Raw genomic sequence first — 23,160 nt, 5'->3', positions numbered from 1 at the left:
AAAGTGCTACCAGGAAGAGCGTTACAAATATTCCCCCCCGCGCAAGGACCTTGTCCGCGATCAAATTGCCTCTGTATTCACTCGCCGGCGATAAACAGAGCGTGTCATACCTGGGTGCTGCATGCACCACTAGCACACTAGACAACACAGAGGACATACATTCATGTTGCAACTCTTGCTTTTGAAGTACCTGCAGAGATTTTGCTGGGTTTTCCAAAAGTTCTTCCAACATTTAAATTCACTATCACTTTGTAACGAACAAAGATATTTCAGTGAAGTAAAGTTTGTAATTCACAGCAGTCTTTAAAGTTTTACCCGACAACACTGCATATCTGTCGTCCTCATTGCCCCACCTCCAACTGGGCAACCTTCCACATCGATGGAATCCTGCAATCTCGTCCTGAAACCCAGAATGGCTTTCCGTCGCTGCTCATCCGACATGCGCCACAATGACTGCAGATATCGTTGCTTTGAGGTCATCCAGATCTCTTGACTTTTCCGCGTAAACTTCCGTCTTGACATATCCCCACAGCCGAAATTACACGAAGGCAGGTCTGGCGACGTTGCTGGCCATGATGTGGATCCTCTGCGGCCAATCCACCTTCCTCCGAATTCCTGATTCAGGAAGTTTTTGACTGCAAGAGCGAAATGGGGAGGGGCACCGTCTTGCTTGAAGTGCACATCACTCTCGGGCTCCACGCAATGCTCTCTCTCACTCGGTCAACCGGCTACTTCGCGGTAAATCCGCAACACTTTCTGTCTCAGGAAACTCATGCCGCTTCTTGGTGCTTTTTAGGACCGGGGCCTTTTTGTGATACACGCTGCTGAACTTTCGACGCACCATAACGCAGAATTTCAGCTCTGCATACCACAGAACGCACTGCTACTTCTCCTGAATCTACGCTATCTTGGAATCACCTGATCTTTTGCAGTAATTTTATCCTTTTAACGCGCAGTGTTGCCAGGTAAAACATTACAGTACAAACTTTATTTCACTGAAATATCTCTGTTATAAAGTTATAGTAAATTTAAATGTGGGAAGAACTTTTGGAAAACCCTGTATAGTTGAAGTTCTGATTCAAACGCCACTTCAAAGTAAGTTCCGAAAGATCAGTTTCACTCTGACAACCATGTGTCAAGTCCACGTGGAGCCCAGTGTATCCGCCCCTCAAACCTTTCCCACTAATAGCGTCCGTTTAAGGAACTGACAGTACTTGTCAAGTCCACGTGGAGTAAATGAACTGTTGCCAATTCAGTTTCTTCAGAGATTTCATGCGGTTATCTTTGCTAGGTTGTGTAACAGCGTTTTTCAGAAAAACAGGTGCTGGCTCGAAATCAGAATCGGCTTCCTCTCGAGCTATGTCAAAGATACCGAAGTGGCGTTCGAATCGGAACTTCAACTATAACAAAAGTTGTTCTCTTATGGAAGAATGTGAATGTAGGTAACACGAATGTGTGAAATAGGTTAGTGGCTTGGCTTCATGTACTCGAAACTGTAAGCGCTGACATCCGTGGTGGAGTGGTTAGAACAGGGCCCTACGATCTCCAAAATATTTAGTACTCCAAGGATTTCACAGTCTTATGACCAGGCCATACTAGAACAAATTTTGTGTTCAGACCTCTAACAATAAATATTATCCACATGACTTGTCTATTGATATAGTGTCACTCATATGAGTTGAGTTTGGAGAGTAGGAAGGTAAGGCACTTTTCCCCCTCTTAAATTCCTCCAAAAGGCTATGACGTCACTTGAAAGCTTGAAAGATTGAAGTGTGCGATTAAAGTAAGTGTGTGTGAATACCACACTGTATATTGTACATCTAGTACTAGATATCGGCAGACAAAAATACACACTGTATTCACCCGGACCAGGCTGAATGATGATTAAAGTTTAATAATAACTTAGTGAAAAGCTGTCATTATTATCATTACTACTTTAATGTTTAATAACTTTACATGAGTTGTTGAACGTACGAAACAGATGTACCCTGTTTAAGCTTCTATGAAACAGTCAATATACACTGCCATCTATGAATGTAATAAAGAACTATAAATCTATTATCGATGCAAAGATTTAGAAGCTTTCTTTGTTCGAGGTAGGGCCTAGCACGTATCCAAGGATGCCATGACCGTCTAGAGCTATGAAATGTTTTAATGTGAACTTATAAAATCCTGCGAAAATAGCATTTACGATTTTTGCAGATTTTGCATAAATCAATCGGTTGTTTCTGTAGGGAGGCAGGCTCCAGAAGGCTGCAGTTTGCAATATTTGGTACTTTTAGTTTCATTACCGTTGATGCGAGAGTACCAGACGTCCCGATTTGTCGAGGCAGTCCATTCTTTATAATCCCAGTCTCGACTCTTTTCGAACTGCAGTCATGATGCGAAAATGTCCCTTTTTTCTTCATTTAAATTGAGATGTCATTATCATTGCTGATATGTATCATTTAGGTAATTCATGTATATGAAGGGCCAGGGGGAAAAACGATGAATGTCGATTTTTCGCCCATTTTGAGATCGCAACGCCATCTGATAGTTCAGAAGCTGTACTATAAGAATGAGAACGGCCTTGGTTGGGAAACGATGAGAAGTGCCTGAAAAACGCATTATTATTTTGGCATATATTAACGTACTTATGAAAAGAAATACTTTGTTTTTCATTTCCTGGCAAATCGTCTCGAATGAACATTCATCGTTTTTCCCCCTGGCCCTTCATATATTATTTTCTGAATATAGAATTATCATGACTGTCTAATGGTGCTGGCGGAATACTGTACTTTTCGAATACTTCTGACAATTGAATGTAAACAATAAGCATCAAAGCTGTACCGTGTGTGACAGCCTTTGCCAATAAGCGACTGCATTGTTGATTGTTGGATCAGGAGTGTCTATCAGATCATTTTTTCCGTTACTTTGGACCATAATATTGCAACTCTATAATTGTACGTCTAGCTGCAATGCTACAATAGCGTTTGGTGGTTACATCTAATACTCCCAACAGCATTTCGGATCTTCTCCTTGGATCTGTCCGCACCCCCCCCCCCAAATCCTACGGGTTTGGGTGGGCCAGTGTCCAACTATTAGCACATCCCTTATATAAACACCTTCTAGTTGTTCAAACCTGGTAAGATACCAGTAAGAAGGCCAAGACGAAGATGACGTTGAGAAATCGGTAAGGAGGAAAAGATTGGATTGATCTTGCCCAGGATAGGGACAGATGGAAGACTTGTGTTGCTGCAGCCATGAACCTTCCGGTTTGAGAGGGCTAGAGAGTTAGTAGTCTAGTTGTACACCCAACGGCGAAAGAAACAGTAGGCGAATTGTCCACCACCATTTTCATTCGATCTGAATTACACGATATGATGACACTGAATTGAAATAATAACGTCAATAAGCAGAGAACAATGCCTGCTTCGAACCAACATAGTTTCATTCCTTGAAACAACAGAGGATGTAGAATATAAAACTAATGAAAACAACGATAGACAATTTGCTTACCATTATCTTTGCCGTTGACTGTACAAAATAAGCAGTAAGATTTGCAAATATTTTACATAACCAGAACCAAGCCTTAGAAAGGAAACAAAAGAAATCCGCAATGTGTCCTATGTAGGGCAATCCATTTCCGATCACATGGAACAGCGAAATACAATCTTTCCGTACGTGACCGACGGGAAGAACGCCAAAGTAACAATCAGGTTTCTGGGTTGGTCCTTTACTTGCCGACAATCCGGAGTAACAAGTTGTTGTGTTACTTTTAGAGAGGAACGGATCATTTTCTTGTTTTCTTCGTTCTATTTCTGCTTCGATTGGGTGCTGGACGATTGCTACAAGGTCACGTACGATGTACGTGACAGGTCACTGCAGGCAATTGTCTTGGGTTTTTTTTCATGAGAGACTCACGCCTGTGTGGAAATGCGAGGGAACTTGAAATGTTCTTGCACGAGATGTGTGCAGTGGCTGGAGTGCATGCAACAATGTGGATGGAGGACATTGTCCATTAAAGACACGTAGAGGGCTTTTCGGTGTCCAGCGTCGCGTACTTCTGACAGTAGGTCAGTCGCTGCGATGAACGTGGATGAATGATGATGATTTGGACCAATGGCAGTTTCGAATATGTGGAAAATCTGTTCACTGAAGAGTCAGGGTTCAAATCATATAGAAGATATACAAGATTAATGGAAGATACAGGAAAAAAAGATAATATGCGATAGACATGAACTAGAATGAAGGAACGAAATGGAAAGTGTAAAACAAAACAAAGAGAGAAAGAGTGGAAGAAAGGGAGATAGAGAGATGGAATGAGAGAAAGTCTTCCTCCGAAAAGTCAGAAACGAATAAACTTTCATTACATCTAGTTTAAAGAAACGGCTGTCCTCCCTAACATGTATTCTCATAATGATGGTTCCTAAGTTGTCTTGCTTCTAATGTTCCCTGCCCTCACAGCATGAGGGACCTTCTACATTGAAGCACTGGACCTCCCCGGTTAAAACGTCGTCGCCTTGTAATCAAGGGATCCGGGTTTTATAGCTGGCGGAGGCTTGTATTGTAGTTCGGGTCACATTTTAAACTGTACGCCCAGTCCAAGTTAGCCTGTCTGTGCATAAAGTGAATATAAAACCTGAAACATTGAGCCACCAACATGCACACAGAAAACTAAATGCATCATATCGATTGATGCACCAGAATGCATCGATTGATGCACTAAAATGTGTGTTATGGCTTCTTCAAAAAATCAGATTCACATTTGATGCATTTGGGTGCATTTTTGTATGTCGTGAAAGAAACACCAAAGTGCATCATTCAAGTGAGGATTCATTTCAGTCGAGGTGCACTTCAATGTATCAGTTGATGTTCCTTGATGCACCTTCCTGCATCTTTTTGGATGATGCACTTAAACGTTTGGTCTGAGCTACAGAGACTGAAAGAAATCGTCACTTGAATCAAATGATGTACTTTGGTGTTTCTTTCACGACATACAAAAATGCACCCAAATGCATCAAATGTGAATCTGATTCTTTGAAGAAGCCATAAAACTCACTTTAGTGCATCAATCGATGCATTCTGGTGCATCAATCGATATGATGCATTTAGTTCTCTGAGTGTGCCTGAGTGCAGATACACGTGGGAGAGCACAGCCACACAGGAACCGTCTCCTCCTTAATGTCCATTCTTGGCGCGCTGTACAATTAACTGTGGCGCAGGGCGTAACAAATTCTTCAAATGTCTCAATCTCATTTCAATGAAAGTTTTCCCTTTCACGCCATGACTCTTGTGTGTAAGTTGCTCTCCTAAGACCGGAGTGCGTATTGGGGATAGCATTCTTGTGTTGGTGTACAGTCAAGAGTAAAAGTACGCTGCAACTATAGCGAAGGGCAACTTCTGCTCTACCAAGAAGAGAGAACCCCTGTGGTCAAATTTTCAACCCTAGCGAGAGGAGTTTGGGCGATGCAATCAGCTGCCTCCATTGCAAGAGTGGTAAGCCAGCACGTTAAGAAGCCAGGGGTATCGGGTTCGAATCCAGGCTTGGGCATGGGTGTTCGTTGTGAGCGTTCCTTCATTACTTTAATCATATCACCACTAATCTTTATCGTCGCGATAGCCAAAAGTAGCAGAAGCGAAGTACAATAAGCCAATGCATCTCTTGTGAAGTTTACAACCGTAAAAAAATGACCATCACCGTTTATGTAGTGTTCTACTAACTAACTCTCTGGGCAAGATTAGTATTTGGATGATTAACTAACTTACTCTCTAGCCTTCTTAAACCCGAAGGTTTATGGATGCAGCAACACAAGCCTTCCGTCAGTCCCTATCCTGAGCAAGAGCAATCCAATCTTTTCCATCCTTACCGATTCCCTTTAGGTCGATCTCAATGTTATCCCTCCATCTTCGTCTTGGCCTTCCTACAGGTCTCTTACCATCAGGTTTCCCAAGAAGAATCCTGTAAACTCTTCTTTCCTCTCCTATTCGTGCCACATGGCCTGTCCATCTTAGTCTAGTTTCTGGAGCATTCGGATTTAAAAATATATTTATGGCACACGTAACTGCAATGTATAAACATTACGTATGAAAAATACACAATTTTAAAGACAAAAAACGGTTGCGTATTGTTTTTTTTTTAAAATTAACAGGTGTATTGTTAAATTTTAACTTTAGAATAATATACATTTTACAGTTGATTCGAAGAGAATATTTATTTCCATGGCTAGGGTCCATGACCTAAACTTAATGGAGGACTTAATGAAAGCATCAGTTATTAAGGCTTTTGACTCTTCCAAGAGCACGACAAGCCCATACCAGCCAGCTTCTTTCTTGGATCATTGCATCCAGATGCTTTCGTCGTCAATCACCATTCTTTCAGGCGAACTTTTTGCATTTCCAGTTTTCTGTCACGAACCGTGTAAGTGAGTCGACTGATGGATAGCATTCCAGTTGGTGTGGATAAGAAGAGACGAATCCTGCACAACCAGTAATGACTGGTAGTGAAACTAAGAAAAAAAAACCTACTTGTCCATTTATCTGTATAGCACCGCCCTTTAACAGTGTGGCAAAAATTTCCCCAACATAATAATTTCCACTTGAAGCACTAAGGGGCAGAATAAAATTTCATATCTTGTCCTTCTGTCATAAAAACTAATATTTTACTATTTATTGTTGTTATTGTTTTGCACACCATAAAATTGAAAATACCTTCTTGTTCTGAAGTTCAGACTTGACCCCGCTATTTAAATAGAAACTGGATTCGTCTTCCTTTTTTCCACAAGCATCTGTCACATTGTTGATGAACAAACCTTTATCCTTTTGTACTTTTTCATGAAACACATAATCTGCTCTCTCTCATGGCACCCATGTTTTCACGACACAATTTCACTATTCGATTTATACGAAGTTTTCCCATATATCTCAAGAGAGGGTGGGGGCGAACGACCCCCTGCACCTCTCTGCAGGTGCCCTTGGATCTTAGATATCGATACAAGACCGAGAAAGAGTCAAGACTGCAAAATGTCTCTGTACCAGATGCAGAAAGAAATGAAGAAATTGCGGTTGATATAGGAGCGTCTCGTTGCAAATGGCCCTTCTTAGCGAGGCCATTCGGGAAGCCAGTTGACAACTTCCCTAACTTAGTTCCTATACAGGGTGTTTCTAAAGGTCGTTTACAACGCTTGGGAGGTGATTCCTCACACGAAAACAAGCAAAAAGTCTAAGTTCCATTTTTACGACTGAGGCTTCGTTTCCGAGATAGGAGCCTCGCAAAAGGTGACAAAGTGATCGTCACACCTAACTGGGACGAATACTATCACAGATAGAGAGGCGGTTCCAAGGGAATCATAAAGGAATCGTATGTGCTCAGTCCGGAAGTCACTATGAAAAGTTCACTGCACGCATGCGCAATGGAGTCCTCAAAGGAATTGGGGATTTCCAGCAAGAACAATACATGGAAAGGGTATGTAACGCAGCAAGAAGGACCGTGACAATGAGAAATGCGTTAAAGACAACACATCCCGACCTCAAACATCAAAACATGAGCACCGAACACAAAATCCGAAAAGTTGAGCACGGTTGCATACCCCAGTTACACGCGAGGAATGAACGAATCATGTCATGTGGCATACGAGAGACACATTACTCCACCAGGAGAAGGGAAAGAAAAACACAATATCAGATGATTGCGACAACGTGTATTTTTACACGCGACAACTACGTAATATCCCCCCCCCCCGACACACACACACAACAAACAACAAATGCTACAATGTCTTATGCACAGACAGTGCGTGTCACTGTACACCAACTGAAGATGTCATTTTCACCACACAAAGGGGGTGGGGAGCAATACCAAAAGTGTTCGCACGCGATCATTGTGACGTAAAAGAGACCAGTTTTGGAAGCGCTGCACAGGCAAGTCTGGCTCTCGTAGTCTACGTTTGACCTTCATGACTGCTGTTCCCGCGAGAGGAGCTCGAAGGGTTGGTTCTCTCCGGCAGTCGTTCCAGTCGTGTTGCAGGTGCTGGGATATGATCAGCAGTTCGCTCTAGGTTGTCATACGCATTGAAGAGTACTAGTATGTTGTATTGAAAGAAGTTGACGTGGTGGAGTGGACAAGTCAAGTATCGCAACAATTGGTCTGTGGTGTTCGTACGGTGATACGGCCAATTTGTGCAGTGTGCCAGTGTTAAACAAAAACAATACTTTGCAGTTCCAGCTCCCTATTACACAGATGGCTGCGTATACGAACCAGCAGCTAGCAGACATGCATCTCATGTATGGGGAGGCACGTGGTAATAGCCGCGAGGCAAGGCGTCTTTATGGAGAACGCTTTCCACATAGACCTTTACCGTCTCACACCTTCTTTCAGGTAGTGGACAATCGACTGCGTGAAACAGGGTCAGTGTTACCACCGCGGCAAGAAGTTGGAAGTTGGAAGTTGGAAGTACGCACACATCAGTTTGCAGAAGATGTGTTAACAACGGTCGCAGAACATCCTGGAACTAGTACTCGGGCACGAAACACGTCTCATGTGAATGTTTGGCGAGTGTTGTCAGAGGAAGGAATGCACCCTTTTCAACTGCAGAAAGTACAAGAACTGTTACCTCGTGACTTTCGCCCTCGTATGGAGTTTTGCCAATGGTTGTTGCATCATCTGGACACAAACCCTCACTTCGGGGCAAACGTATTGTGGACAGATGAAGCCATTTTCACCAGGATTGATGTCTTCAATAGTAGAAACAGTCATGTATGGGACTTTGACAACCCACATGCACATTTTGTGGCCCATCACCAGCACAGGTTTTCAGTGAATGTGTTGTGCGGGATAGTACATGATCATTTAATTGGACCATACATTCTCCCTGTTCGCCTGAATGGTCGCACGTATCATGCATTTCTTAGTGACGTTCTGCCTGAACTGTTGGAGACCGTACCTTTGGCACTGCGGCAAGAAATGTGGTATCAACACGATGGTGCACCAGCTCATATCGATTGTAATGTACGACATTTCCTGCATGACGTGTTTCGCAATAGGTTCATTGGTAGGGATGAGCCTGTGCCTTGGCCACCGAGGTCGCCAGATCTCAACCATCTCGATTTTTTCTTCTGGGGAGAAATGAAAACCCTCGTATACGACACACCTGTCACATCAGCTGAGGACCTCGTTGTCGCATCAACGTCGCCGCCGCGACGGTAGCAGATACATCTGGCTTGTTTGCTCGTACTCGACAATCCTTGAAATGTCGCTGTCATCTCTGCGTAGAAGTGAATGGCAGACATTTTGAAAACCGTCTGTGATTATTGCCCTCGGCAAATCTCAGTGAGAACACTCTTGGTATTGCTCCCCACCCCCTTTGTGTGGTGAAAGTGACATCTTCAGTTGGTGTACAGTGACACGCACTGTCTGTGCATAAGACATTGTAGCATTTGTTGTTTGTTGTGTGTGTGTGTCGGGGGGGGGGGATATTACGTAGTTGTCGCGTGTAAAAATACACGTTGTCGCAATCATCTGATATTGTGTTTTTCTTTCCCTTCTCCTGGTGGAGTAATGTGTCTCTCGTATGCCACATGACATGATTCGTTCATTCCTCGCGTGTAACTGGGGTATGCAACCGTGCTCAACTTTTCGGATTTTATGTTCGGTGCTCATGTTTTGATGTTTGAGGTCGGGATGTGTTGTCTTTAACGCATTTCTCATTGTCACGGTCCTTCTTGCTGCGTTACATACCCTTTCCATGTATTGTTCTTGCTGGAAATCCCCAATTCCTTTGAGGACTCCATTGCGCATGCGTGCAGTGAACTTTTCATAGTGACTTCCGGACTGAGCACATACGATTCCTTTATGATTCCCTTGGAACCGCCTCTCTATCTGTGATAGTATTCGTCCAAGTCAGGTGTGACGTTCACTTTGTCACCTTTTGCGAGGCTCCTATCTCGGAAACGAAGCCTCAGTCGTAAAAATGGAACTTAGACTTTTTGCTTGTTTTCGTGTGAGGAATCACCTCCCAAGCGTTGTAAACGACCTTTAGAAACACCCTGTATGTGACAGACATATAGCCAGCGACATAAGGCAATCTTGATGCATTCCCTTCTCTTTCGTAAAGTTTATTCAAAGAATGGAGCTTAGATATCGATAAGACCGAGAAAGAGTCGAGATTGCAAATTGTCTCGTTACCATACGCAGCAAAGATTGAGGAAATAAGGATTGATACAGGAGCGACTCGTTGCAAATGACCCTTCTTAGCAAGGCCATTCGGGAAGTCAGTTGACAACGTTCCCTAACTTAGTATCTGTGCCAAACATACAGCCAACGACACAAGGCAATCAGCATACATTCCAGCCTCTTCCGTGAAGACACTTTCAGTTTCATTAAACCAAATTTATGAAGAGGCGTCGAGGTTACGCACGTCGCGAAACGGGAATGCTGACGAGCTCCGGAAATCCCTAAGGCCAAAATTTCATGTGCGTCGCTCCACGCACCGTCCCACGCATTGCGAATAAATTACGCACTTTATCCGATGCGTAGACTTTTATAAGGATTGTAATCTCGCTGCCTCGGGAATCTTCATTAATGGAATCGATATGCAAATTGGATTCCTTTTTTGGATGTAGAGGATGATGGGATAAAAACTTGATGATTTTTTTTCTGTGTTGAATGGAAACAGGTTCCCCGGGCATCTGCCTCGTTGCTTGGGACAGGTCGGTGGATGCGAAACCACTTTTCCACGACGGGTCTTGAATTTATTGCTTCTGTCGTCTTGTCCAGGCGTATCTTTTCTCTTATTCGCCAGCCAACTCTTGATTAGGGCTGTGAGATATCGTTTAAATAGCGATATCGAGTCGATTTATCAGTATCGATAATATCGACTCTTGAATTGCAATTTTAACAACGAGAAACAGAGATAATCGTTTTGCTGTTTTCATAGCCCTAAGGGAAAATAGGCGTTGCTCGCTCTGTAGGGCCTCCCCGATTATGTACTAGTAACGTCGTTGCCTTGTAATCAAGGGGTCCCGGGTTCAGTACCCAGTGGGAGTACATAGTAGTTCGGATTATATTTCAAACTGTAGGTCCAGTCCCGATTAACCTGTAGGCCCTCCACGATGGCGGAGTGATAACGTCGTAGCATATAAACATAGGGTCTCGGGTTCAATTCCCGATGGAGGTACACTTTGAACTGTAGGCCCAGTCCCAATTAACCCATATGGGTCTCCCTGATGTGGTAGTGGTAACGTCATTGCTTTGTAATCAAGGGGCACTCGTGTTCGATTTCCGGTGGAGGCACATATGATTCGCATTCCACTTAAAACTGAGGCCCAGTACCGATAAACCTGTGTGTACCTCCCCTCTTCGGTAGAACCTATGTTTTCATATGCTTTTTAGTGATCTTAGCTACGTTATATGTTACGAACATATGATGTTTTATTCCCATTCCTATATTTTTACCTGTTCATGTAATAATAATAATAATTCGTGGCGCAACAGCCATTGAGGCCTAGCGCCTACATACAGACTGCCTCAGCAGAGGTGGACGATCATTCATCCAGTTACGCGGTGGCGTGTGCTCAGTATGACGAACCAGCAGTCATAATACTTATAATTAATTTACCTACTTTAATATTATGATTACTAATATGGACTTAACCAACTCTATAGCCTTCTTAAACCCGACGGTTTATAGCTGCAGCAACACAAGCCTTCTAGGGCCTCCCCGATGGCTCAGTGGTAGCGCCGTCGTCTTGTAATCAAGGGGTCCCGGGTTCCATACCCAGTGGAGGCACATAGTGGTCCGGATCCCACTTTAAACTGTAGGTCCAGTCCCGATTAGCTTCACTGTGCATAAAGTGAACTTAAAACACTAAATCAATCAACACAAGCCTTCCACCTGTCTCACTCCTTGGCAAGATCAATCCAATCTTTTCCATCCTTACCGATATCCTTTAGGTTCATCTCAACGTTATCCCTCCATGTTCGTCTTGGTCTTCCTACAGGTCTCTTACCATCAGGTTTCCCAACTAAGTGATTACTATTATTGATATTAGTGTTATTAATGATAAACTTTATTTGTTATTGTTACATGCGGGACAATTGGTTCGTACCGCCTCTGGGAATATAGTCCAAGCTACATGACTCGTTCTGCATGTGTAGAAGCGTACTTATGTGAAAACAGAAAATGTGTCCGAAGCGCCTTTTTCCAGGAATCGAACCAGCGTCCGCGACTTGATATTCCGATCGGATTGAGCTTCGTGTCAGGTCTTCGTGATGCATTGTTTTTGCCTCTGCTCCGGGTGTGGGAAACAGGACGGTCTCCTAACGCGCGTTGACAGGCAGCCAATGGACTGTCTGGCAGACTCGTACTTGCCGCTGCGTGATCAGACTCGCTCATGAGAGTCGATCGGCAGCAACAAGCTGAACGTTTTTACCTTCGCTGTTGGCGACTTTCGCGGTCGTCTGTCCACATTTTCCACTCTCAGTCACTCCTTAGGTTTCCCACACATTACACTTTCTCGCACACGTGCACTTCTTGGAAAACCACCCCGGTAATATCAACTGGAATCCAGTGGCGTAGCATGGGCAAGTCCGAAGGAAGGGTCGGCCCTTTCTTGCTTAATAATTTACTTATAGTAGTAGTCGCCACAGGTATTGTTTATTTGCCTGAAGTCAGCTGGGTTTTAAATGAAGCATCATCTATGCATGTTTTAGCTAGAAAATTAGATGCCTCACTATGCCACATATGTTTTGAACTCTGGTGTTTTATACCTTTCGGCATGACACAAATCATTATAAAACCTACCTGAATCACAAGCGCCTCTGAACAACAGTAGACGTCATTGCTGTGGATGAACCAACTACCGACTGATTTTGTTTATTTTACTTCGCTTTTCTACCACTTTTGGTTAATCGCGAATATGAATATGAGTGATGATATTTATGAAGTTGATGAAGGGACACTCATAAAGAACACCCGTGCTAACGCCGGGATTCGAACCAGGGACATCTGTCGTCTTGGCGCGCTGTGCAAAACACTCTGACACGGAGGTGGGTGGATGATCCAAATATCGTACACTCTACTGACGTAACAGTGCCGATTAGTAATTCAGACCACTGTTTATTACGCCTTGAGAATGCTGATAAAAACATTTTCAAATAATTTTGTCCAGAGACCATTCGATGTTAAGAGTTTTCAAATGAATGCTAAACATTTCCATTGACACAATATTAAGCAGTTACATAATAACAAAAAAATAATAATAATTAACGCTACTATAACGCTACGCCACTGCTGGAATCATATGAACAGTAGTGGAAATTTTTAACAAACAATATTGTTTTCATAAATTGCTGACGTGGTAAGACATGGAATTTTCATTTGCCGTAGAATGTCTATATGTTTTAGGTTTCCAAATGGCAAGAAACCACTGTTCTTCGCTGGTGCATGTGTATGGAGGAGCGGCCATCTTTAAAATGACTTTTTGAAGCTCACTTGGATCAGTGTTGCAACCTTGAGGTTATTGGAACAGCACTTTGAAATATAATGTGTGATTTAGAGAGGGTTGGGGAGTCACTAGTTTTGTGACCACCACTAACTTTTCAGCTGAAATTTTCTTACATAATTCGAAGGACCAGGTTCGTATTGCATTTGGTCGAAATCGATTAACGCAACCCAAGATGGCAGGCTTTATACCTACCGTATAAAAGGTTTGAAAAGTAGACCACCAGGTTGATGCGCGGGAAATATTTTACTATATTATTAAGAATCTTTATGAGGTTTCTTGTACTATAGTCTTCCTGTGTGTGAATATTCCTGTTATAAAAGCTACCAAAGAGAGACAATCCCTCTTTCATATTTTTCTAAGTGTTAGTTCTACTACATTGGGTTCAACATCAAACATTGCAAAGAATTTCATACCTCGATATTGAAGTATCATTTGTCAGTAATTAAGAAATCGAAAAAGAACATCTTGGGAGTCTTACAGGTAAACAAAAATCAAGAGTTAGTTCGTCTCCATCTGGAACAAACTTCCAGTTTTTTTTTTATAAAAGTGATCAGCATTCAACACAATAGCTCAACCGTCACGAATAGTCTCCATTGGAGGTGACTGACCGTATTCTCGCGGCTTTATTCCTGCTATATTTAAATTATATGACCAGTAAAAACGCAAGGCATGAGGTTCGCAGATGTAGAAGTGTTTTCTTCCTTTTGGACTTCGTAACAGACATAGAACGGTCATGATTATAGGGAACGGATTTTAAGGTGCAGGTCCAAAAATATGTAGCTGTTTTCTCACCGATACTTTGAGATTTTTGAACATGAAATCAGTAAAATGAACACACTTTGTTGCACCTTTTCGTGAGATAAGCACATTTATCCCCTTTTTACCCTCTCTTTCATGCTTCAGCACCTTCATGCTTTGTTAAAAAATTTGAAAGAAACGTAAATGATTTTCACTCTTCTTGAGCAGCTACATAAAAACCTATAGTCTCATTTGGTAGAGCAGAACAAGGGCTATAATAGTTCCTAAAAAAATGTAGCAAAACCAGCGAGAGAAAACACAGACTTCAACAAAACGTATTCGACAGAACCACAGTTCTCTATGCGGTCCGCGCGCATTATACAGGGTGTACACAAATGAATATCGGAGATTTAAACTTGTATATTTTGTAAGCTATACACATTACAAATATGAACCATATATGAAATGAAATAGTAACTCACCAAGTCTAATTCAGTTTTTACAGTTCAACGGGCACGCGAGTTCCAACACACAAAAAGACTTACGCTCGGGAGTCGCCATCTTTAAGAATGGCTCCGCCAAGCGGCAGAGTTAGGAAACAAATTTTGCGCATGCGTAGAAACGAAACTTGGTGAGTTATTCTTTCATTTCATATATGGTTCATATTTGTAATGTGTAGAGCATAGAAAATATACAAGTTTAAAACTCAGATATACATTTGTGTACACCCTGCATACACAAGGCGCAGAAAAAGAGAGCACCGAATGAAGGCATTTTATCAGCATCTTTTCTTGCCCCTTTTTTAAACACATTTTCAGAACCCTTTTGCCTTTCCTGACCATAAATTTGCACCTTAAAATCCTTTCCGTACTCATGAATATAGCGCTGCTATTGCTGCAGTTGTACACACAGAACCGAAAATGTGTAAGTTACAGTGCCGCAGGAACAGGGGGATGGGGAAGGTAGAGTGTACCCCCACAAAAAAAAAATGTTATGTAATACAAATATTGTCCTCAGAGTATACAGAGAAACTGATAAATATTTTGAACCACATTTAAAAAATTTACAAGAAATTCAAAGACTGTTTAAGAAATATTGGTCTCAATTCAATACAAGCTTGGGGAATATATGACTATTCTTCTACATTTGTAAAAGGTTTCTGATAAAATTACTGAACAATACATTCTATATGCATTGGTTGCATGCAATTTTTTATACTGAAAAGTGTACTTTTTAAATTTATAGTGAAAATGATAAGATGACTTAGATGGGCAGGCCATGTGTCACGAACGGGAGAGGAAAGAAGATTTTACAGGATTCTTGTTGGGAAACCTGATGGTAAGAGACCTGTAGGAAGGCCAAGACGAAGATGGAGGGATAACGTTGAGATGGACCTAAAGGAAATCGGAAAAGATTGGATTAATCTTGCACAGGATAGGGACAGATGGAAGGCTTGTGTTGCTGTAGCCATAAACCTTCGCTTTTAAGAATGCTAGAGAGTTAGTTAGATAGTGAAGGGGCTTTAGATATAAATACGAGATAACGTGTGTTTCTGAATCGATATTTATAAGTTTTGTAACGTCAGTTTTGTCAGCGTATGTCCATAATGAACTTACTAAACTTTAGCCTATTTTTGACGCTACATCACAATTTACAGTTGTGTGTGTTTCTTACGAGATAAAACTTCTCACGTGTTCATGTTTTCAAACTCCAGAAGGTCAAACGTTTCAGGTGTTCAGCATCTACTCATGCAATATTTATAGAAGTTTCTTTTTCTACCACCAGGTGTCACGGCTGTTAATTCAGGAGCTTTACTTGCAAGCCAAGAGAGGCGCTGCCTACTGTGAGTACTTTTGTTTTACTCTATCTTTTTAATCACCCTGTAGTAATTGTATGCGTCAAAATGTCACTCCAGGCAAGTACTTAATCATTCCTAATTTTATTTGCAAAAATAACTTCATCCTTCTTAAGGGTGCATAAATACGCCCACAGAGAGAACTAAATGCATCGTATCGATTGATGCACCAGAATGCATCGATTGATGCACTAAAGTGTGTTTTATGGCTTCTTCAAAGAATCAGATTCTCATTTGATGCATTTGGGTGCATTTTTGTATGTCGTGAAAGAAACACAAAAGTGCATAATTTGATTCAAGTGAGGATTCCTTTCAGTCGAGATGCACTTCAGTGCATCAGTTGATGCGTTTTCATGCATCTTGTTGCGTTTTGATGCACCTTCCTGCATCTTTTTTGATGATGCACTTAAACGTTTCGTCTGAGCAGGAAGGTGCATCAAGGAACATCAACTGATTCATTGAAGTGCATCTCGACTGAAAGGAATCCTCACTCGAATCAAATGATGCACTTTGGTGTTTCTTCCACGACATACAAAAATGGACCCAAATGCATCAAATGTGAATCTGATTCTTTGAAGAAGCCATAAAACACACTTTAGTGCATTAATCGATGCATGCTGGTGCATCATTCGATATGATGGATTTTGTTTTCTGTGTGAACACGGCAACAATGGGATGGAAGTCAGCTGGTCACCGGTTGTGACTGCTACACAACGGGCTGTCACAGAACTCGCCGCGCGTGAAATTTACCAACACAACATTCACCTCGGTTCGTTGGGTTTCCGCTAAACGGTGCGATTTCTCAAGGTGAGGTCCACATTTCGCAGCTTATATACTCATCGGCTCTTTACGAGATTCTGAACGAGCCAGTGGCGTTGAGACAATTCACTTGGGGGGGCTCAAATGTGAGTGGTGTTTTCTTCAAGGCGGCTTTGCCTCGGTAGTCATCCTGCTAAATTTTTCTTTCGATCGAGCTTTCTCTTCTTCTCTCCCCCTTTCTCTGTCTTTTTCTTCTCATCTGCTTTTATATCATTCTTTCTACATTTTTCTCTCCCTTTCTTCTCTTCAGTTATCTTTTTCTTACCTTTCTTTTCTAAGTTATACCTTTTTCTCTCTATCTCTTTGTAAAACTAAACCCTTTCTTCTCTATTTTACGAGTACTTTCTTCCAGGGTTGCTACAGGTCCAGGAATTTTAATGAATTCAATTCCGGTCCAGGAGAGAAAATCAGTAAGCGTAAATGGGTTCTGGACCGTAATTAACCTCTTTAATCTAAAGTATTTAAATTCGGTCCAGGAACCTTTTTTCAATGAAACAAATCCGCAGCCTACATACTTGCTACTTATTGCATACGTATATTTTTTTCATAAAATTATAAAACGAATCTCCCGAGCTCACCCAACCAATGTTCTTCAAAATGTGGCGCCACTGCATGCGACCACCAGTGTTGCCAATTCTTGTAAGGACACGCACGTGGATATGTGGTGACCACATACCACTTCACAAGATTGTGAGGATTTATGACGTACGAGCTTGCTAAAGGTTCTCCGGAACTATACTTATCCACACGCGAAAAGCAATGTCACCACCACACAAGCTCTTGGTTTCAGAAGACTGCACCAATGCACTGGGGATGAGAGCCAAGACATCCATCATGCAAGATGACACCCAGTCTCTTCACGGTGTCCGGTGTTATAAATAGTAACGTAGGAAAAGGTTCGTACGAGGGAGAGAGCGTAGCGATTTCGGAATTACCTAAGTGGAACAACCAGAGCGTAGGAATAATTTTTTTATAGGCGGAAAATATTTACTGTTAACATATTCTGTAACTCTCGAGACGGACTGTCACGGACTGCTGTTCACGTAACCGATAGTGCCCTTGCATAAAAAGAGAGACATCTATTAATCATTCCGGGAAACAACGTGCTCGGACTGAAAGTACTGGAGAATCTTGAGCAATGACAAGTGCCGGGTTCGATTCCGAGTGAGAATTAGAATTTCTGGCGGTTTTCCCAACAGTATAAACCGTGAGCTATAGGTGATCCAAACTTAAGAGTTCATTTCGGTACGGCGCCTATGAGCTTTTACTTTTGAGATCATCACCCCCAAATAAGAATTTTTTTTTTTTCAGAAAAAAATCGTTACATTTGAATAGAAAAATATGAATATGCACCAAATATAGGGACTGTAATGTTATCATTTTCTGCCTTTTATCTTACAATACAGAACATTTTACTAGGACATATTCGTTTCTTGTGTGTTCATAGATTTGGTGGGCTGAATATAACAGCCGACATGCGTGATGTAGTGGTTATGATAGCGCGCTATGATGCTATGAATCCAGGGTTCGAACTCTGGCATGGGCATTGGTGTTCTTTCTGCATGTCCCTTCATCAGCTTCATCACATCATCACTCATCGTCATCTTCGCGATTAGCCACAAGTGGAAAACCGAAGTAATAGAACGTGAATAGCAATTATATAAACCAATTTAACCAATCAATATAACAGCCTGCTGGCTGTTGTCACTAGCTGGAAAGACGTTGTTTGGAAGAAGGAAGGCGGTTGGGAATATCCAGGCAAAAGATCCTCAATAGCCTTGCCTGTGTGCATTTTCTTCTTTTGAGTGGTTCTTGAAGCTGCGACGAAGAAATGGACGGGTTTGGTCCTTGCACTCAGAGAACTAAATGCATCATATCGATTAATGCATCAGAATGCATAGATTGATGCACCAAAGTGTGTTTTATGGTTTCTTCAAAGAATCAGATTCACATTTGATGCATTTTTGTATGTCGTGAAAGAAACACCAAAGTGAATCATTTGATTCTTGTGAGGATTTATTTCAGTCGAGATGCACTTCAATGCATCAGTTTATGCGTTTTGATGCACCTTGATGTATTTTGATGCACCAGAATGCATCTTTTTTGATGATGCACTTAAACGTTTCGTCTGAGCTACATAAACTCTGTAGCTCAGACCAAACGTTTAAGTGCATCATCCGAAAAGATGCAGAAGGTTCATCAAGGAACATCAACTGATGCATTGAAGTGCATCTCGACTGAAATAAATCCTCACTTGAATCAAATGATGCACTTTGGTGTTTCTTTCACGACATACAAAAATGTACCAAAATGCATCAAATGTGAATCTGATTCTTTGAAGAAACCATAAAACACACTATAGTGCATCAATCTATGCATTCTGATGCATTTAGTTTTCTATGTGTGGAATGAGAATTAGTATTATTTTGCAAGTCCTCTTTATTGCTTTTAAAATTATTACTTCTTAGCGCCATGGAATTTTCACTCTGAGGACTAAATCTCCATTCCCAGATTTAGAGCTGAGGCTGTAAAGAGGATTATAGAGGCTCTTTGTCCAGCCGCCAGAGCCTCGTTTGCTCGCAGTTACCGGCGAGTACTACCTGTGAGAGGGGTTGACATTTGCTGCCTTCCGGAGAGAGAACAATTTACACCCTCCACAAGGTAGAATATCAACATAAATAACCCATATAGAAAGTTATGAAGGAAGATTACCGCCTCATTTTTAAGCAATTTGATTGGTTTCTGAGAAAGGCTCAGAGAGGACCAGCGGCACTTTAAAGTAGAATCTAAACAAGCTCTTTATTGGTCCAGATAAGAAATGTTCATTCGTAGGAAACTAGTGAAAATGTATACTCGAGGAACGTAGATGCTCAATTGTATGGCAATGGCACCATATCTTGAAGACCTGGAATAGAATCCTGTTCAAGCATTGCCTATTCTAGAAAGATGTTTCGGTATAAGCAGCGGTCGAGCTCTAAACTCCTCCAGCAGGCCAGTACCCAGGATTTTATTTCAAGAGGGGCTCATTCCTTATCAGCAGCCGCCATCTAAAGGCGAAATGGTGGGGGGAGGGAGACCCGCAAATGAATTTCTCAATACATTACAAACTTTTAACGACGAATCATAGAAGGATGTTTCTGCTTCAGTATAAGCAGCGTCCAGCTTAAAACGTCGCCAGCATTAGGTTATTAATATGTAAAATAATTGCTCTCTGGCATTGTGAACCCGAAGGTTTCCCTTATCGCCTTGTAATCAAAGGGTCTCTGATTCAATACCCGGTGAAGGCAACAGACTTACAACTCATTGCTTGGTTGTTCTCGTTTGTTTGTTTCAGTTGGTGTTTTTATGCACAGTAAGGCTAATCGGGACTGGACCTACAGTATAAAGTGGGATCTGAACCGCTATCTGCCTCCATCGTATATGCTTGGTTGGTTCTCGTTCACACGGAATTCAAAAGTCAAAGATACGAATTGATGCATGGAAATGCATTAGGGTTATTGATGCATTTCGAGTTCTGTATGTTATTTCCTCCTCTTTCCAAACTGAAATCTCATCTTAAAGATAATAAAAGTTTTGGTTCCAAAATCAGCACTGTACACACAGAACCCAAAATGTGTCAATTGACACATGTATTTTGATTTCAATAACACGTTAACATGCATAAACTGCAAATGATGACCTTTTAGTGTGTCAAAATACACATAGGAATGTATTAAAGGGTATTTTTATGAGATGAAGTCCCGTGTGATGCACAAAAATGCATCAATTTGGAAGATCAGACAAGATCATTTCAAAGATAACAAACTTTAACTTTTAATGCATCAATTAACACAGCTAAATGTGTAATTTTGTTATCTTCGAAATGATCTTGTCTGATCTTCCAAATTGATGCATTTTTGTGCATCACACGGGACTTCATCTCATAAAAATACCCGTTAATACATTCCTATGTGTATTTCGACACACTAAAAGGTGCACGTTAACGTGTTATTGAAATCAAAATATATGTGTCAATTGACACGTTTTGGGTTCTGTGTGTATGCATCAGAAAGACTTTTGCTAAGAATTTGGCAAAATTTCGGGACAGGCCCGTATACTGACTGAGCTCATGCTTGGTTACGCTGATGTCCATGGCCTTATTCATTAGAGGCTGGGTGAGCCTTAGAACAACTTATGGAGGGATATATGAGAATGTGTCTCTCCCCATAAGATGAATCAAACAAAACTACACGAAACATAGGCAAAGTCGTAGAAATAAAGCCGGAGCTCGAACACAGCATCTCTAAGTTCGCGGTATGTTATTCTAACCACTACGCCACTTTGACTAACCAGCGCAGAGCTGTCAATGGAGCGTCGGGTTCGAGTCTTGGGGAACGGATACTTTACTTAATTTCCACCTTGAGTGCATGTAATAAATACGTATCTCGTAGTCTAAGATTGCGGTGTTCGACATTCTCTCTCGTTTCTAAAAAATCTAAACGGATAATCTAAATTTAGAACATTAGATCTATTTAGAATAAATAGTTCCTAGACTGTATAGGACAAACTTCGCGGGTTTTTTCTTGACGTTTTCAAGTCTGTACTTTATGCACAGATAAGCTAATCGGTATGGGTTTGACTTTTTGCTTTAAGCATGGGCGTTCGGAAGGGGGAGCAGAGGGGCACGGCCCCCTCTGGAAAATGAAAGTTAACCTAAAAATTATAAATTTCACACATAAAAATTTCATTTCAGTCACAGTAATTTGTTAATTATTGTTGAAGAAAGATAATAATTTCAGACTGACGAGGTGTTTTTTGAGGGGACATCACTATTATGGGGGAAAATATGTCTCCTTTGACCCCCGCCTGGAAAAATTACCTTGCTTGCCCCTTCCTGGATAATATTTCTAGATAATGGCGAATGTAATGTTACGAGTGTTGTAGCAAAACCGTAAAAACACATTTTGAACTTTTAAAGCCTTCGTATAGCGACAATCCCGACTTGCGCATTGGTGTTCTTTGCGAGTGTCCTGCATATTTCATCATATCATCACTCATCTACGGAATTAGCCAAAGTTGGCAGAAAATCCAAGAAACATAAACCAAACCATTTAATCAACGAAACTAATATAAATTTCAGCGAATGTATTTATATCATTTTTTCTTCGTATAGCGTCATATTTTTTATCGTTTTCAAGGAAAGCCTAAGATAGGTTGGGTCTATTTTAAAATAAATGGGAAGATACACACACGAAATTAATTTTTGCACTTTTTCTCATCAATAAATCGTACGAGAAAACATTTCTTGGCTGAGGGGTACAAAAGCTATTTTAAAGATACAAAAAACAATGGTAGTACATACCTCATTTTGTTTTCCTTTTGCGGAACAAGACCAGTCGATGAGTAACAATTCGGGTCAAATACCAACACGGTGTCAAATTTCACGTCCCTTTTGTGGTAATTAATTGCAGAGTTTCTCTGATCACAACACCGCCACACGGAGTATATCACAACACTATGTCACACTTGAGCTCAACTCACACACGCACCAACTGCTTCCGTCACGACGATAGCCCAGCGAAGGAATGACTCAGGGGATATCCTCAGCGCCTCTTAAATTGCCATAAGAAGAAAATAGCGGCAGAGGATGAAACTGGAACAGTACCATCTCGCCCCCTCCACGATCCGCACGCCCCCCCCTTCGGCAGGCGCCAATGAGATCGCGAGAAACTAGGTTTCTTGTCGCACGCGTCTCGGAGGGGCCTATAAGCGCGGCTGAGTGCATTTGTGTTGTGCTCTCCTAGCTACGTAGCTTCATACGTCACTGGTCTGCAAGGGTTGCCAACCGGCAATGATTTCTCCAAGTCAGTGAAGTTATGCCACTGGCTAGCTTTCGCTTACGGGACACAGATTCAAGCCTCCATCATTCAATGCAAGCAGTTTGGGATACAAGTCGTGGAAACGTACTCCCCTTGTAATCAAGGTGTCCCGGGATTCGATACCCGATGGAGTGTTTTGCATCCCACTTTAAACTGTATGTCCAGTCACGATCAGCGTATATGTCCATAAAGTGGACTTAAAACACCAAATCAAGTTGGTTGGGGATACATGTTAGTAAACGTGAAAAACTTTATGGTGTATTGGGTAGAGTAACACTCTTCGGAAGCGGGTTTAACAGGGATGTTATTCAAGGGAGTGTGTGTGGGGGGGGGGGACTAAAAACTTTTCCGTGGCTAAGAGGAAATTTTACTTTTTTTAAACTGCAAATTCATGTTCCTTTCAAAATT

At 41.6% G+C, this 23,160-nt stretch overlaps 2 protein-coding genes across 2 annotated transcripts in view; one reads left to right on the top strand and one right to left on the bottom strand.

Moving 5' to 3' along the window:
* LOC145978342 (uncharacterized) overlaps positions 1-22,474 on the bottom strand; it is an 82,950-nt gene extending 60,476 nt beyond the window's left edge. The window contains exon 1 of the mRNA XM_083110931.1: positions 22,236-22,474. Within this exon, the coding sequence (XP_082967057.1) occupies positions 22,236-22,240 (5 nt within the window). The 5' untranslated portion in view covers positions 22,241-22,474. The remainder of the gene's footprint in view (positions 1-22,235) is intronic.
* The window catches only part of LOC145978341 (uncharacterized), a 353,763-nt gene that overhangs the window by 17,221 nt on the left and 313,382 nt on the right, over positions 1-23,160 (top strand). Inside the window, exon 2 of the mRNA XM_083110928.1 lies at positions 16,006-16,063. The gene's annotated coding sequence lies outside the window, so the exon portion shown is untranslated. The remainder of the gene's footprint in view (positions 1-16,005; positions 16,064-23,160) is intronic.

Source organism: Lepisma saccharinum, chromosome 24 (genome assembly GCF_977018435.1).
Source record: "Lepisma saccharinum chromosome 24, izLepSacc3.1, whole genome shotgun sequence".
NCBI classification, from domain to species: domain Eukaryota; kingdom Metazoa; phylum Arthropoda; class Insecta; order Zygentoma; family Lepismatidae; genus Lepisma; species Lepisma saccharinum.
This window is presented reverse-complemented; position numbering and strand designations above follow the sequence as displayed.